The sequence below is a fragment of the Solanum stenotomum genome, unplaced genomic scaffold (assembly GCF_019186545.1).
Source record: "Solanum stenotomum isolate F172 unplaced genomic scaffold, ASM1918654v1 scaffold21764, whole genome shotgun sequence".
Taxonomy (NCBI): domain Eukaryota; kingdom Viridiplantae; phylum Streptophyta; class Magnoliopsida; order Solanales; family Solanaceae; genus Solanum; species Solanum stenotomum.
The window spans coordinates 116109-130251 of record NW_026026690.1 but is presented as its reverse complement, the minus strand read 5'-3'; the positions used below and the strand labels follow the sequence as shown (position 1 = coordinate 130251).

The 14143-nt window shown below is 34.6% G+C and overlaps 1 protein-coding gene across 2 annotated transcripts; it reads left to right on the top strand.

Moving 5' to 3' along the window:
* Positions 1–5270: 5270 nt before the first annotated feature.
* LOC125851050 (uncharacterized) lies at positions 5271–13622 on the top strand. Of its 2 annotated transcripts, none has more exons than XM_049530844.1 (5): positions 5271–6309; positions 9891–10026; positions 10130–10691; positions 10863–12418; positions 12718–13622. In XM_049530844.1, the coding sequence occupies exons 1-5, from the start codon at positions 5381–5383 to the stop codon at positions 13078–13080; spliced, it is 3546 nt and encodes a 1181-aa protein (XP_049386801.1). In that variant the 5' UTR covers positions 5271–5380; the 3' UTR covers positions 13081–13622. The 2 variants fall into 2 exon arrangements, with proteins under 2 accessions (XP_049386801.1, XP_049386799.1); XM_049530842.1 differs by having other exon boundaries at positions 10130–10697.
* Positions 13623–14143: the final 521 nt, after the last annotated feature.

Below are 14143 nucleotides of genomic sequence, written 5' to 3'. Positions count from 1 at the left end.
TTTTAGTAGACATAATTATATGATATTATCGTAATCTAATGACTAACCAAAACCAAATGAAAACATAAACTTATGACCTATATATATATATAAACAAGTTCACAAAACCAAACAACAGCTTGAAAAGTAAAAATAAATAAAAATCCATTTTCCCTCCCAAAACTTATACAAATCATTTTCATGGCTTCCGTTACCAACGATTCTTCTTCCTCCACCGTAGCTGACGGAGAACTTCAAGCAAAATCAATCCCAACCGTTGATCTCCGCCTCCTTTCTCAATCTGAACTTTACTCCCTCTCCCTCTGTTCCACCACCGATTACAATCCTTGCCGGGATGACGATTTCATTATCCCTAAAATCGACCGTTCTGTTTTCAATGAATCCGCTGCGTCCCGCAAACAAACTTATTCCCGTATCCCCTATGCTCCCCCCTCTTCCTCCACCTGTAGCCATACACCTCATCCTCCATCTCCTAACAATGGCACAGAAAATTCTCAAGTCGTTAACCTTATTAAACAGCTATTCGGGTATCCTACCGATTCAGTACCTAATCAGATTGATCATTCCGATTCCTTATCTGCTCCCACGAATGTGCTTGAATCGGCCAATGTGGGTTCAATTCGGCAGAAAAATAATCGAGGTCGCCCTGGGAAGAGCGAGAAAGGCAGGGCGAATAAGGTAGCGAAGCAGAGTGTAGTTTAAAAATGTAGTTCATTTATGGTAGGCAACGGGATTTTGATCATTGATGCATGGGATGATGATGATGAAATAAATGAAGGGGTCGTTTGGTTTGAATACAAATAAGATAAGTTATACCATTATGGATGGTATTCAGAATAATATGCATGATATAAATTTTATATTGGCAAGCTTTAGAGCCCCCAATTCAAACCGGCTTTTTGTTATTTATTCTTAAAAATATATTTGTTTTAATTTTATTTAGCTTAAATATTTTTTTGTGTACATTTCATGATGGTACTATATGTATTTAAAAATATTTTTTTCTTTTTATTTACATTAAAAATAGAATTTTTCACCTTAAGTTTGTTAAAGTAAAGGAGGTTTTATGAGAAATCAAAATATAAATAAACATAAGAATTAGTCAATTAAATTTATAAAAAAAAATTATATTTATTTAGAGTAATTTTTTAATAGAAAGATATGAAGAATTATCATAAAAATAAGGAGTAGTTAAGATTGTGAATGTTGTTATATATGATATTAAAAATAATGTAAGTATACATGAATGTGAAAAGTGACATTTTAATTTTATCCTAGAACTATTTGATATTATCCTTCACACCAAACGATCCCGGAGTGATTTGGTAGTGACTTTTTCATTGGGAGTTTGAGTTATAGAACTGGCATTTCGTTTTACCATAAACCAATAATCAAAATAATAAGATATTTTTTTATCAGTTTTCGATTTATCGATTTTGATCGTTTGATTTTTTATTTAACCAATAAAAAAATATTTATAGAACAAATATATTTTCTTCAACAATTTGACACGATAAACAATAATATGACTTTACAAACACACATAAAATAGAATAGCAATAACTANTTACACTCATGATTCCATGTCAGCAAAAAGTATTCAATAGGTCCATATTTTGAACGATAGAAGTGTTCAATAGGTACAACTCTTAGTTGAGATGTCTAAGTAAATTATGCGAACAACTTTAAGGGGCCGCAGATGACTTTGGCCAATAGAATAGCAATAACTACCATGAATATTACTATTCAACATGACGTAAATTTTGAAAATAAGTTATTTCTTTACAAAAAAAATATCATTCACTTTATTTTATTTTATTTTATTTTCTTGGGAAGCTTTAGAGCTCCCAATCCAAACAGGCTCTTAGTTATTTATTCTTAAAAATAATTTTATTTTATTTTATTTAGCTTAAATATTTTACTGTTTGTATTTTATGATGGTACCGTATGTAATTAAAAATAAAACTTTCTTTTTATTTACATTAAAAATAGAACTTTCACCTTAAGTTTGTTAAAGTAAAAGATGTTTTGTGAGAAATCAAAATATAAATAAACATAAGAATTAATCAATTAAATTTATAAATAAAAATTATATTTATATAGTGTAATTTTTTAATAAAAAAATATCAAAAATTATGGAGTAGTAAAGATTGTGAATGTTGTTATACATGTTATTAAAAATAATGTAATTATGCATGAATGTGAAAAGTAATGTGAAAGTTTAATCCCAAGACTATTTGATATTATCCTTCACACCAACGTTCCCGGAGTGATTTAGTAGTGACTTTTTCATTGGGAGTTTGAGTTATACAACTAGCGTTTCGTTTTACCATAAACCAATAATCAAAGTAATAAGATATTTTTTATCAGTTTTCGATTTATCGATTTTGGTCCTTAATGATTTGGTTTTTTATTTAACCAATAAGAAAATGTTTATAGAACAAATATATATCCTCCAACAATTTGACATGACAAAACAATTATATAACTTTACAACCACTCATAAAATAGAATAGTAATAACTACCATGAATATTACTATTCAAGGATAACACGAGAAATTAAGAGGAATAAGGTTCTTACTTTAGGTTTTAACCTTTTGTATAATGCAAAGTTGTGAACTCAAACTCAAAGTCACTATGAAGTGTGAATTATAGGCTAAAGGACAAAGACAATATCAGTTAAGGTACTAAGATTAATATTTTATATTTATGTAGGAATAAAATAGTAAATTACTATAATCTTAATGGGTTATCGGTTCACCCAATAAACTAGTATTAAATATCAAAATTCAAATGATAATCTGATAATTTTTATTATAAAATCATTAAAAATTCATTAACTCGTTAACCCAACAATAATAAACCAATAACTTTTTTTCAGTTCGATTTATTGGTTCAATTTTTGCACATTGGAGTCAGAACATGGGAAGAGACCTTTGCACACTCTTATTGGAGTCAGAACATGGGAGGAGAAAGATTAGGAGAGATAGGGGTGGGCATAAATATCAGAAAATCGAACTGAATCAAACTAATTTGGTTCTTTGGTTTTTCAGTTCGGTGTTATTTTTTTAGAAGTTCGGTGTTCGGTGTAAGGGTCTCAAAACTTCGGTGCACCGAAAAACTGAACTTTTATTTTTTAAAATTAAAAATTAAAATATTATATATATGGGTATTCTCTTAACTAAAAATTAAAAATTCAATCAACAATTAAATCATTCATGAACAAATAAAAGTAACACCAAATGTACAATTCAATAGTTAACTTGAAATATTAATTTTCAAGAGAAACTCAAACATATTTCTACCAATGTACATTATGTAAAGGAACCATCTTCATACTTGTTTTTCTCGATAAATTGTTGGAGGCACAATGTTCTTGATAAAGACAAATATAGTCTTTTGGTTAGCACAATAAGTGTTCCACGGTAATATGCATCATTCCTTAACATAGTTTTAAATTTCTAAGTATCTTATACTATATCCTTATTTTATTTTTCATTCACACCGAAAAAACGATTTAAAAATACCGAACTAAATCGAACCGAACTAGTTTGGTTTAATATACGGTGCACACTTTTCTAAAACCGAACCGAAGAACCAAACGCCCACCCCTAAGGAGAGACATTGAGCTGATTTGAGTGAAAACAATAAACTAAGGAGATAATTAAGTGTGTAAGACTCTATTTTAGGAAATAATTAAGTGGTAGAATTCTATTTTAGGATAATAATAAAGTCGAAGGACTTTATTTTATGGAAATAAGAATAAATTAGGAAGATAATTAAGCGGGTAAGACTCAATTTTAGGAAAATAATTAAGTGGTAATCTCTATTTTAGAAAAATAATTAAGTGAGAGGACTTTATTTTAGGGAGATAATTATGTGGGAAAAACTCTACTTTAGGCTATTTTAAAGAAGTGATGTAATGTATCTGAATTCATATGATATATACAATTAATAAATGGGAAAAGGACAAATATACTACCAAACTATCGTAAATGATATGCAGATACCCTTCGTCATACTTTTGGGATATTGGTGTCATTGTCGTCCAAAAACTAGAGCATAAATACCATTTATACTAACGGGCATACACATATCATAATCTTATCCACCGAGCCAACATTTATTAAATATCGGATCGACGAATAAGATTGCGCCACGTGTCCCTATTTAGTCTTTCGTTAGAGTGAATGACATATATGCTCTAGTTTTTTAACGGCAGGGGCACCAATGTCCCTAAAGTATGACGGAGGGTATTTGCATACCATTTACGATAGTTCAAGGGTATATTTATCTTTTTTCTCATTAATAAATAGTTATTTATAAGCTTAAATTGAATTAGTAGATATGATATAACTGTACATCTAATTAGACATTTTTTCCAAAAATACTTACAAAGCCATTTAAAAATTGTTAGCCTAATAATTCAATACCGATAAATTAATACTCTAATATTTTTTTCAGTTCGATTTATCAGTTAATTCAATTTTTACATATCTACTTATAATCAAGGAAGTAAATTAACAATCTTAATTTCTTAGGTTCAATTCTTAATAAAAAAAATGTGAGTGCTAATTTTTTTAATGGTGATTAGGTGTGTTCACGGTTTGAATAAAAACCGATTCAAACCGAACCAAACCTATTAAATAAATCGATTTTATTTGGGTTAGGTGTGGTTTGGTTTTAGATTTTTAAAAATCGATATTATTTGGGGATATTATGGTTTTGTTCGAAAAAATCCAAAGAAATAACCGAACCGAACCGACAATATTATATACATATATTTTATTATTATATATACATAATATATTATTTTTACAAACAATTTTAAAGATCTTATATGTGTTTTCATCAAGATTTATTTATAATTTACTTATGAAAGCAACAATGCCAAGGTGATAGTATTTATCTTATCGATTTCATGTATATGAGTGCCTATGACAATTTTTTATGAGATTGAAAATGTCATAGTAAATTCAATGGTTGAAAGTTATGTAATGTCAGTCATTCTAACTATTTTTGTTTTGAATTGATTGTAGTTACTTTTTTGACGTTTTGACTGAATTGTTTCTTTCATTTTTGTCTATGGTTAATAACAGAATCAATCCGAACCAAAACCGATAACAACTAAACCGATAAATATATATTATATTTGATTTGATTTTAATAATTTTAAAACCGATTAAGTTGATTTGATTTGGATTTTGATCAGTAACCGATCCAAACCAAATAAAACAGGCCTATAACCTATTACCTCACTCTGCTTCTTCTTCTTCTACCAATAGAAAGAAGTTCACAAAACCAAGCAACAGTTAAAAATTCCTTGAAAAGTAAAAACAAATCGATCTTCCCTCCCAAAACTTATACAATTCTTTTTTTATGGCTTCCGTTACCGTCGATTCTTCTTCCGCCACCGTCCCTGACGGCGCACTTCAAGCAGAATCAATCCCAACCGTTGATCTCCGACTCCTTTCTCAATCTGAACTTTACTCCCTCTCTCTCTGTTCCACCGCTGCTTTCAACCCTTGCCGGGACGACGATGTCATTATCCCTAAAATCGACCGTTCCGTTTTCAATGAATCCGCTGGGTCCCGCAAACAAACCTATTCCCGTCTCCGTCTTGCCCCCGCTGCTGCCGCCTCTGCTTCCTCCTCCGCCATCCGTAGCCGTACACCTCACCTCCGTAATTCTCCTCACCCTCTTCAGAATCCATCTCCAAACAATGGCCCAGCGAATTCGGAGAGTTCCCAAATCGTTACCCTTCTTAAACAACTATTTGGTTCGGGTACTCAAAAGAACCCTACCGATTTGGTACCTATCCGGGTTGATTATTCCGATTCCTTATCTGTACCCTCGCATGTGCCTGTTCCCGGGCTCGAATTGGCCAATGTGGGTTCAGTTGGGCAGAAAAGGAAACGAGGTCGGCCTAGGAAGAATGAGAATGGTGTCCGGGTGGCTGAGGTTAAAGTGGATGAGGTAGTGAAGGACATTGTAGTTTATCAAAATGTGGATGATAGCGATAAAGAGATCATGAATAAGGATGGTATACCAGTGGATTTGGCAGTTCTAGGAGCATTGGTGGATCCGTTTGGCCTAGAACTGAGGCGGAGGACAGAGGGGTTGGGGAATGCAGAGGAGTTGTTAGGGTTTCTGGGGAGATTGAATGGGCAATGGGGGAGTACGCGAAAGAAGAGGAGGATTGTGGATGCAGATGAGTTTGGGAGTGTGCTGCCAAAAAGTTGGAAGCTTTTGCTTTCTATTAAGAGGAAAGAAGGCCGTTCATGGTTGCATTGTCGACGCTACATAAGGTTTTTAGAAATGCTTTTGTTTCTCTTATTGCCTTTTGTTACCTTTATTGATTTTCTTGTCATGAGTGTTTTATGGTTAGGGTATTAGAGAACTCTAATTTGGCTTTAGAGTTTAACCATAAATATTGAGCAAATGCACTTGAACAGAAAGCAATGAATACAGAGGATTCATAGAACTGAATTTAACTAATTTAGGATTGATACATAGTTGATTTTTTTGATCATTTATGGTAAGCAACTGGATCTTGATGTCTCTAGGGACATGATTCTCATCAAAGCCTAACATAGATGATAATGAAATGAATGAAGTGATTTGGCCGTGACTCTTTCATTGGGAGTTTGAGTTATACAACTAGCGTTTTGTTTCCTATCATATTTATTTGTTTTGATAGCAGCAACAACAACATACCTAGTGTTATCCTTTGGGAAGGGGTGGTGGTGTGTACACAATCTTTCCCCTACTTGTGAATGTAGAGAGGTTGTTTCCGATAAACCCTCAACTCAAGTAAAGCATAATAAAAACCAGTATGGAAAGGAAAATATAGTAGTGAAGCAACCATGCTGAAACATAATGGAGAAGAGAATAGTAGCAATAACACATAATACGATAATCGAAGCAGAGGAAACAATAAGTAATAATAGAATTGAAGGAAAATATGCATATGCGTAATAATAGCAAAACTGATGAGGGAAAATAGACAAAGCTTGACTACCTCTTAATCTTCTACCCCAGTTGTTGACCTCCATATCCTTCTATCTAGGGTCATGTCCTTGGTAACAAAATGGTCTGAAAAGATAACACAAACTGGACTTGTCCAAATTATGACAAGACTCTAGCAAGTCCAGAACATCCAACACATCAGTTGCAAAAGACCCTCTATTCCGAAACAAAAAATTATGAATACATTTAAATTTTGTAACAGCTACTCATTCCCTCTTCCCACCATAGCATCTTTTTTTCCTTTCTAGCTATATAGTCCATGCTATGCACAAGGGGACTGTCCTCCAAAGCTTCTTATGTCTCCTGACAATTCTATGTGTTTGCCAAATATCAGTAGCTCTCTAAAATTTGATGACATTACCCAATGAACTCCAAAAATGCATAAAAATATAGATCAAATTTGCCATGAAAGCTACTAGAGTAGCATGTAATCCACCGTTTCACTAGCATTCTCACATAAAAGCACCTGCTGCAAAGAATAAATCCTCTCTTCTGCAGCAAGCTACTTTGGTTGGTAATTTAGTCCTACATATCAATTTCCTAGGCCATTCTTTTTCACATTTATCGGGATTATATTTTCATGGCGATACAATTCATAGGTTTGTATGCCTAAAACTTCTTCACTTGTTTCTATTGCAACTTTATAGAAGTTACTCCCTCATTTCATTGTCTTGGTTTGCCTAGGCTCAAAGTTTAAAGAATGTAGAGAAGATTTTGAATCTCGTGGTCTTAATTAAAGGTGTGTATAACATATGAAATGTGCCCTTTGAATCTTATGTTGTAAACATGCAGTATTATTTCTACAAGGAAGTGCCATTAAGGGTAAAGTGATTGTGTTGGAATTCGAAAATTACTAAACCTAGAAAGTTGATGTACTTCACGAAGCAAACTAAAAAGGAAAGTAAGACACGTATAATGTAACAGTGGGAATATTTGCTTTGAAAAAGGTTGATGTTACTATTTTGTATACAAATTAGAAAAATGAAATTATTTCTAGAATTCTTTTGGTAAGTAAGAATTTTATTTACCAAAGGGGGATCACAGTTAAAATTATTGGAAGAATTTGTCCTTAGAAATATATTTGAATAGAATGTAAATTTTTTGAGAAAGGTAACTTGTATTATAAACAAAAGAATACATAAGGAGTATTCTAGTAATACTTACATCCAAAAGTTGCAAAAAGCAAAGAACTCCTATGGAGGTCATAAGAACTCTAAAATACTAGGAATATCCTGCATCTTGAGGATATTCATGTTTACACCAAAAAAAAGAAAAGAACCAGGCAATTCTGCTTTAGATTCTGCATAGAGCAGCTCTTGTTTTTAAAACATCTCTGGTTCCTCTCCATCCGTATAGACCACCAAATGTAGGCAGGGACAATCTTCCATCTCTCCCTGTGTCCTGTTCCAACAAGCTAGAGCTTCTTTGATGTTCCTCGGCATAGTCCAACAGATTCCCCTTGAATTGATGAAAATCTGCCACAACTTCGCAGTCTCTCTACAATGTAGAAAGAGATGATTTATTGTCTCGACTTCACATTCACAAAATCAACACCTGAAACAAATTTGCATACCTCTTTTCATGAGGTTGTGTTGAGTGAGTGCAGCCTGATTGGCTAACAGCCAAGTGAAACATGCTATCTTGAATGGTATCTTGACTTTCCAAATCATCTTCCAAGGCCATCCACCTATATAAGTACCAGGTTTTTGTGAGCTTCTATAAGCCGAGCCAACTGAAAATTTGCCTTGCTTATCTGGATTCCAAAAAAGATTGTCCTCATTTGTGTTTAGATCTTTGCACTGCCCTAGAATGTTGAGTAGCTCAACTATTCTATTGACCTCCCAATCATTTAGGTGTCTTCTAAACCTTAGATCCCACCCTTGATTATCTCTCATTTCTCTGATTGTAGCCTCTTTTTGAAGGCTCATGTTGAACAAAATAGGGAACCTATTTCTCAAAGTCACCTGATCCACCCATTTGTCTTCCCAAAACAAAGTCCTTCCACCATTCCCTACCTTGATTTTGCATTTGTTAAAGAATTTGATCCATAAATTTCTGATGGATCTCCATACTCCAGATCCATAGGGTTGTGTGGACAGGTTGGTGATCCACAAATTCTCCATACCAAACCTAGCCTTTATTGTTTCCTTCCAGAGAGCTTGTTCTTGTGAGGCAAATTTTGTGTGTGTATATATATATATATATATATGACTTTGCTTTTTTCCTTTTCCGCAATAACCTTGTTCAGTTTGGTCTCTTTGATGTCCTCAAGGACATTTATAGCCTATTTGACCAAGCTTTTGACAAGTTAAAAACCTTTTTTTTATTCCGAAAGAAAACACTTTTTTTGGAGATTGGAGATATTTGGCAAAAAATGAGAAGTGCTTTTGAAAACAAAAGTAGTTTTTTGGTGTTGTGGGAGAAGTTACAAACTTCAGCTTCTTGTAAAAAGTAGAAGCATAAAATTTACTTATTCGAGGCAAACGCATCCTTACCAAAAAATTGTATTTTTTTTTATGACAAGGGAAACCCGTAGCCGCTACCCTTTGGGTGCGCGCATGGTAAAACCCCCGCTCCTATGCAATAGCTCGCAAACCACATAGGAGAGGTAACCTGCATCATGTTTATAGATTCATAACATCTTAAGGTTACTTTTTCCAGCCATCTCCCTTCATTTTCTCTAATAGGTTCTTCTTGTTATCATAATTTGCAATTGCTGACATTTGTAGCTTGAACAAAACCCAAGCTTATCCAACAGTTTACACATGATTTGGAATTAGTATTGTGATATTTGTTTACTCCTCTCTCTCTCTCTTATATGCGTTCAATTTAGATGACGTGAGACATTTGAATTTCTCAGCCCTAATGGACGGCAATTTGGCACATGCAAGGAAGCCTCTTCATATTTGCTCTTTCTTCATGGTGAAAGGAAGGAAAATCTTCCAACATATGCGAATGGCAGTGGAACTGTTGAGATCACCAATGCATGTGCTTTGGTTAGTGTAAGCTTAACCATTTTTTTAAAAAAATAACACATTTTTTCTGGTCCTGCTTTATTTTCCCCTTACATGGAGCTTTGATGCATCAAATATGTTTCAGACTTCAGATCTCAGAATTCAAGATGGTGGCAAAAAGGAAAACTCTGTTTTTCATAACTCATCCGCTGCTGTTGGTCATGGGGAGTTGCAAGTTCTAGTGAATTTTGGAGAACTATCGGAGGTCCAAGTAGGAGATCTCTTGCACTGTGACAAATGCAATGTGACATTTAATAATAAGGATGATTTATTGCAGCACCAGTTATTTTCCCATCAGAGAAGGAGATCTAGAAATGGTGGTCAATCCATTACTGACGGGGTAATAATTAGAGACGGAAAATTTGAATGTCAATTCTGCCATAAGACATTTGAAGAAAAGCATCGATACAATGGTCATGTTGGGAACCATGTTAAGAAGCAGGTAAAGACTGTGGATGGATCGCTTCCAATCAAATTGGGAGGGGGTGTTGAACCTGTGGTGTCTAGCGGAGCCATGCTGAGGGATCCCATTATGCAGGATTCAGTTGCTTTGCCGAGGAACTTGACAGAAAATGCTGGTGACAATCCTGCACCAACTAGTAAAATCCAGGAGGAGGATCACATGGAGACTGACGATAAACTAGAAGGTCTGGGTGAGGCTATGGATACTGCCCGTAATAAAACTACTTTGTGTTTAAGTTTTGAAGCATTTACATTCAATGACAATGATAATAATTATTGTGGAACACCACGTGACTTCACTGGGTGTGTTGTTGTTGTTGTTGTACCACGTGACTAACTGTTTGCTGATATTGCAGCTGAAGGAACCAGTAATGGTTGTCATAACCAGGAAGGGAGTTCTGTGAGCCGTTCCCCTATTTCATCGAATGAAAAAACATGTGTGGATATAAGCAAAGTAATTGTCGGCTCCAACATAGAAGAACCTGAACAGGAAGGTTTACTTTGTTCAAATGACATTGTTGATTCGTGTGGTGTTAGTATGGAAGATGGCAATTTTTTCCGTACAGTGGATGAGAGCAAAGTAGATGGTAGGTCTGTAGATACTGAGTCAACAACTGTTTTATGCAGTAATGCCAGTCTGCCGGGTGGGAATAGTTTGATAAAAGCCAGACCAATTCCACATACTGAAGATCACTCAGGGAAGAACATTGATGATCTGAATGGTGTATCCTTTCTGGCAGAAACATCTAAAGGAAACAGAGATTTAAAGAGCAGCATAGGTACCCCATCTTGTGGCAAGGAAGGATCCACTGTAGATTATGTCGGAGTTCTTTCTGGTTGCATAGGTGAGCATAAACCTAGTAGCATGATGTCTGATATGGAAAATAAGGAGTGTGGCAGTCTTGTTGATTCAAATGACCATAAGCTGATTATGAAGGAGGACAATTATGCATTTGTTCCACATCCAGATAAACATGTAAATACAGCTGAAAGAGATGCGGTTGATGTTTCTGCTTGCGTTCTAGAGGAGCTTGGACAGAAGAAAGGTGATGAGAGTAGTCTGCTTTCTCCGGCATGTGACAAGAACAGTGAGGTTGAATCTCTGATTTTTAATGATTTGAAAACAAGTGCAGATGAGCCCAAGATTAGTGAGCTGCAGAGTGTTAGAAGTAATAGTGACAATCATGCTGTGAAAAAAGTTGCTGCCAGTGACATAGAGAAGGAAAAAAGTCTTGCATTCTGCCCGCTTTTTCCGGCCATGAATGCAAGGGCATCATGTGCAGAAGATGACTATACCAAAGTTTACCAAAGCACACTGGAAGGTAATGATCTGCAAAGGTCTGCAAGTGCATTGTTTTCTACAACCAATGTACCAGAAGCTTCTACCAAGGAATATACCATGCACATGAGCTATAACAACTCTTTGAAAGAATCTAAATTTGATTGTCTAGAAAACCCTAGGCATCATGATCTAAATGTTGTTTTCGACAATTCTCATGTGGATCTAGGTGTAAATTTGAACTGCACAACTTTCCAACTTGGCATGGAGGAAACATATGGCGTTCAGGATAATCTCCAGAAAAGATTGGAGACCGATAAACACGGAGAAGTAGGGATTGATTTAAGGGATTCGTCTTTCAAGGAAAAAGCAGGGGATTTTGGAAGTAATTTCAACACCGTTTTTCATAGTCAATTGTGGAATGAACACAAATTAGATGAAGTTGATAACTCTGGAAAGAAGATCATTACTAGTTTTGGTTGTGGAGATGCCAAACCTAATGAGGATGTCATGGCTGGAAGTATTTGGAGAGCGGGTGTAGAAAATGTCATGCAAGGTGGCTCAGCAGACAATTCAACCTCAGTAGCGCAGTCATCTAATTGTTTCCAGACTTACGATGTTTTGTCAGATAAGGTATGCAATATAATATATTGGACTAATTTTCTTTCTGTATATATATAATATGTGTGTCTGACTAGTTTAGTTTGAGAAATATATCATTCTGCCATGCATTTGAAGAAAAATGCTATAGCATATTAGTTAAGTAGTAGTTGCAGTTCTCTTTGCATATACTCTTAATTAACCAATTTTCCTATTAGAAACGATCAGTAAAGACTTGCAGATATTTTTTTAGTTATGAAGAGTGTTGTGTATTTTTTAACCATTATATTCGATAACTTATCATATATTTCTTAACTTGCTATTCTGGACAGGTTCCCAATCTTTTTGGAGAGAATGAGAAGTATGATGGCAACACTGGCTTTGATGGGTTGAGCTCAGACAGAAGTGGACCAGTGGAATATAGTTTCATGAGCACACAAAGTTCAAATTCCCTTCAAGAAGAGCCTCGAGTTTTACCTTACGATGTGGATATAGAACAAGGATTTAATTCGTCATTTTGGCTCGGAAAAGACAATTTAATGCCAAATTTAGCTGGCAGTAATCAGGTGACTATGGTATGCGTTTGGTGCAGAAATCTGTTTTATCAAGATTCTAACCAGTTAGAAGCTGGTTCAATTGGTGCAATGTGTCCAACCTGCAGTGGGAGTACTGCAGGGCAGTTTAGCTTTATGTAGCACTTGTTATTGAACATAGATTTCAGACAGAGGATTAGGTTAAAGGGAGGTATTTTGCTCATCCAAAACTGGAAAACAATTAGAAACTCCAGATTGATGTTAGTTAAATTAGTAGGTAACCTTCCCTATTCTTTTGACTGAAATAAGTCAAACCACCAACTGTGTCTTAGAGAAGATAATGAGATTTTTATCTTCTTTAGTCTTTTTTTTTTTTTTTTGAATCAATGTAGTCCCAGTTATCTGTTATACACAACATGGTAGGATCAGGATCCATCAGTCGGACCAAAACATTTCACGATTTTTAGATTATTAGGTAGGTGCTGAATGCGTCTCCGATTTGAGTTGTGGATGGGAGAATATGAAGAAGCAAGTTTGATCGGTTAGCAGCAGCATGATGGAGGATGGATGAAGAAGCTATTTTTGAGATCAGTTTGCAGAGATGACAATGATATCCTCCCCTACCGGTATCTCATTGAGATTCTTCTTTCAAGTGATTCTGTTACTGTTTACTACTTTGGGCATTTTTAAGTTTTCTGGTAGAAGTTGGTTTTTGCAGCTGTGTTCTATGTTTTGTATTTTTGCCTTTTGTTTACTTATTAGACAGGCAAACACAATAGTTGTTTAGGTAATGCAGCTTAGCAAGTAATGTGATTCTATACAATGCTCCCTTGACTGACAAGCTTGGATATTATTAGGTTTGAAAGTTCCACTTTTGGTTTAGTTTTAGGTTAGATCAATCAAAAATACATTAAGTTTTGTGGATCTTTTGATTTTCAACTAAAAATGCCTAATACTCGTATCCCGTTTTGTTATTTTATTGGGTGTTGGGGTGGGGGGCTGGGGGTTGCTTTATAGTTGGCTTGTCAAGTTCAAGGATTAACATTTCGTTTGGTACAAAGATTAATAATTAATAATGTAGGGATTAGTAATGGAGGATTTAATAGAACAAAGATTATTTCTACCAAGTGTTTGGTTTATTATTTCTCATCTCATCTTGTGTTTAGATTAAAACTTTATAAAAAAATTCTTTCTAATTATGCCCTTAAATTATTATGTAATTGGG

Bases quoted from the DNA above. Each gene is read 5' to 3' on its own strand.
- LOC125851050 (XM_049530842.1), top strand. From the start codon at position 5,381: ATGGCTTCCGTTACCGTCGATTCTTCTTCCGCCACCGTCCCTGACGGC. The intron at 6,310-9,890 runs GTTTTTAGAAAT...TGAATTTCTCAG, and splicing joins CATTGTCGACGCTACATAAG to CCCTAATGGACGGCAATTTG. The intron at 10,698-10,862 runs GTGAGGCTATGG...CTGATATTGCAG, and splicing joins CGATAAACTAGAAGGTCTGG to CTGAAGGAACCAGTAATGGT.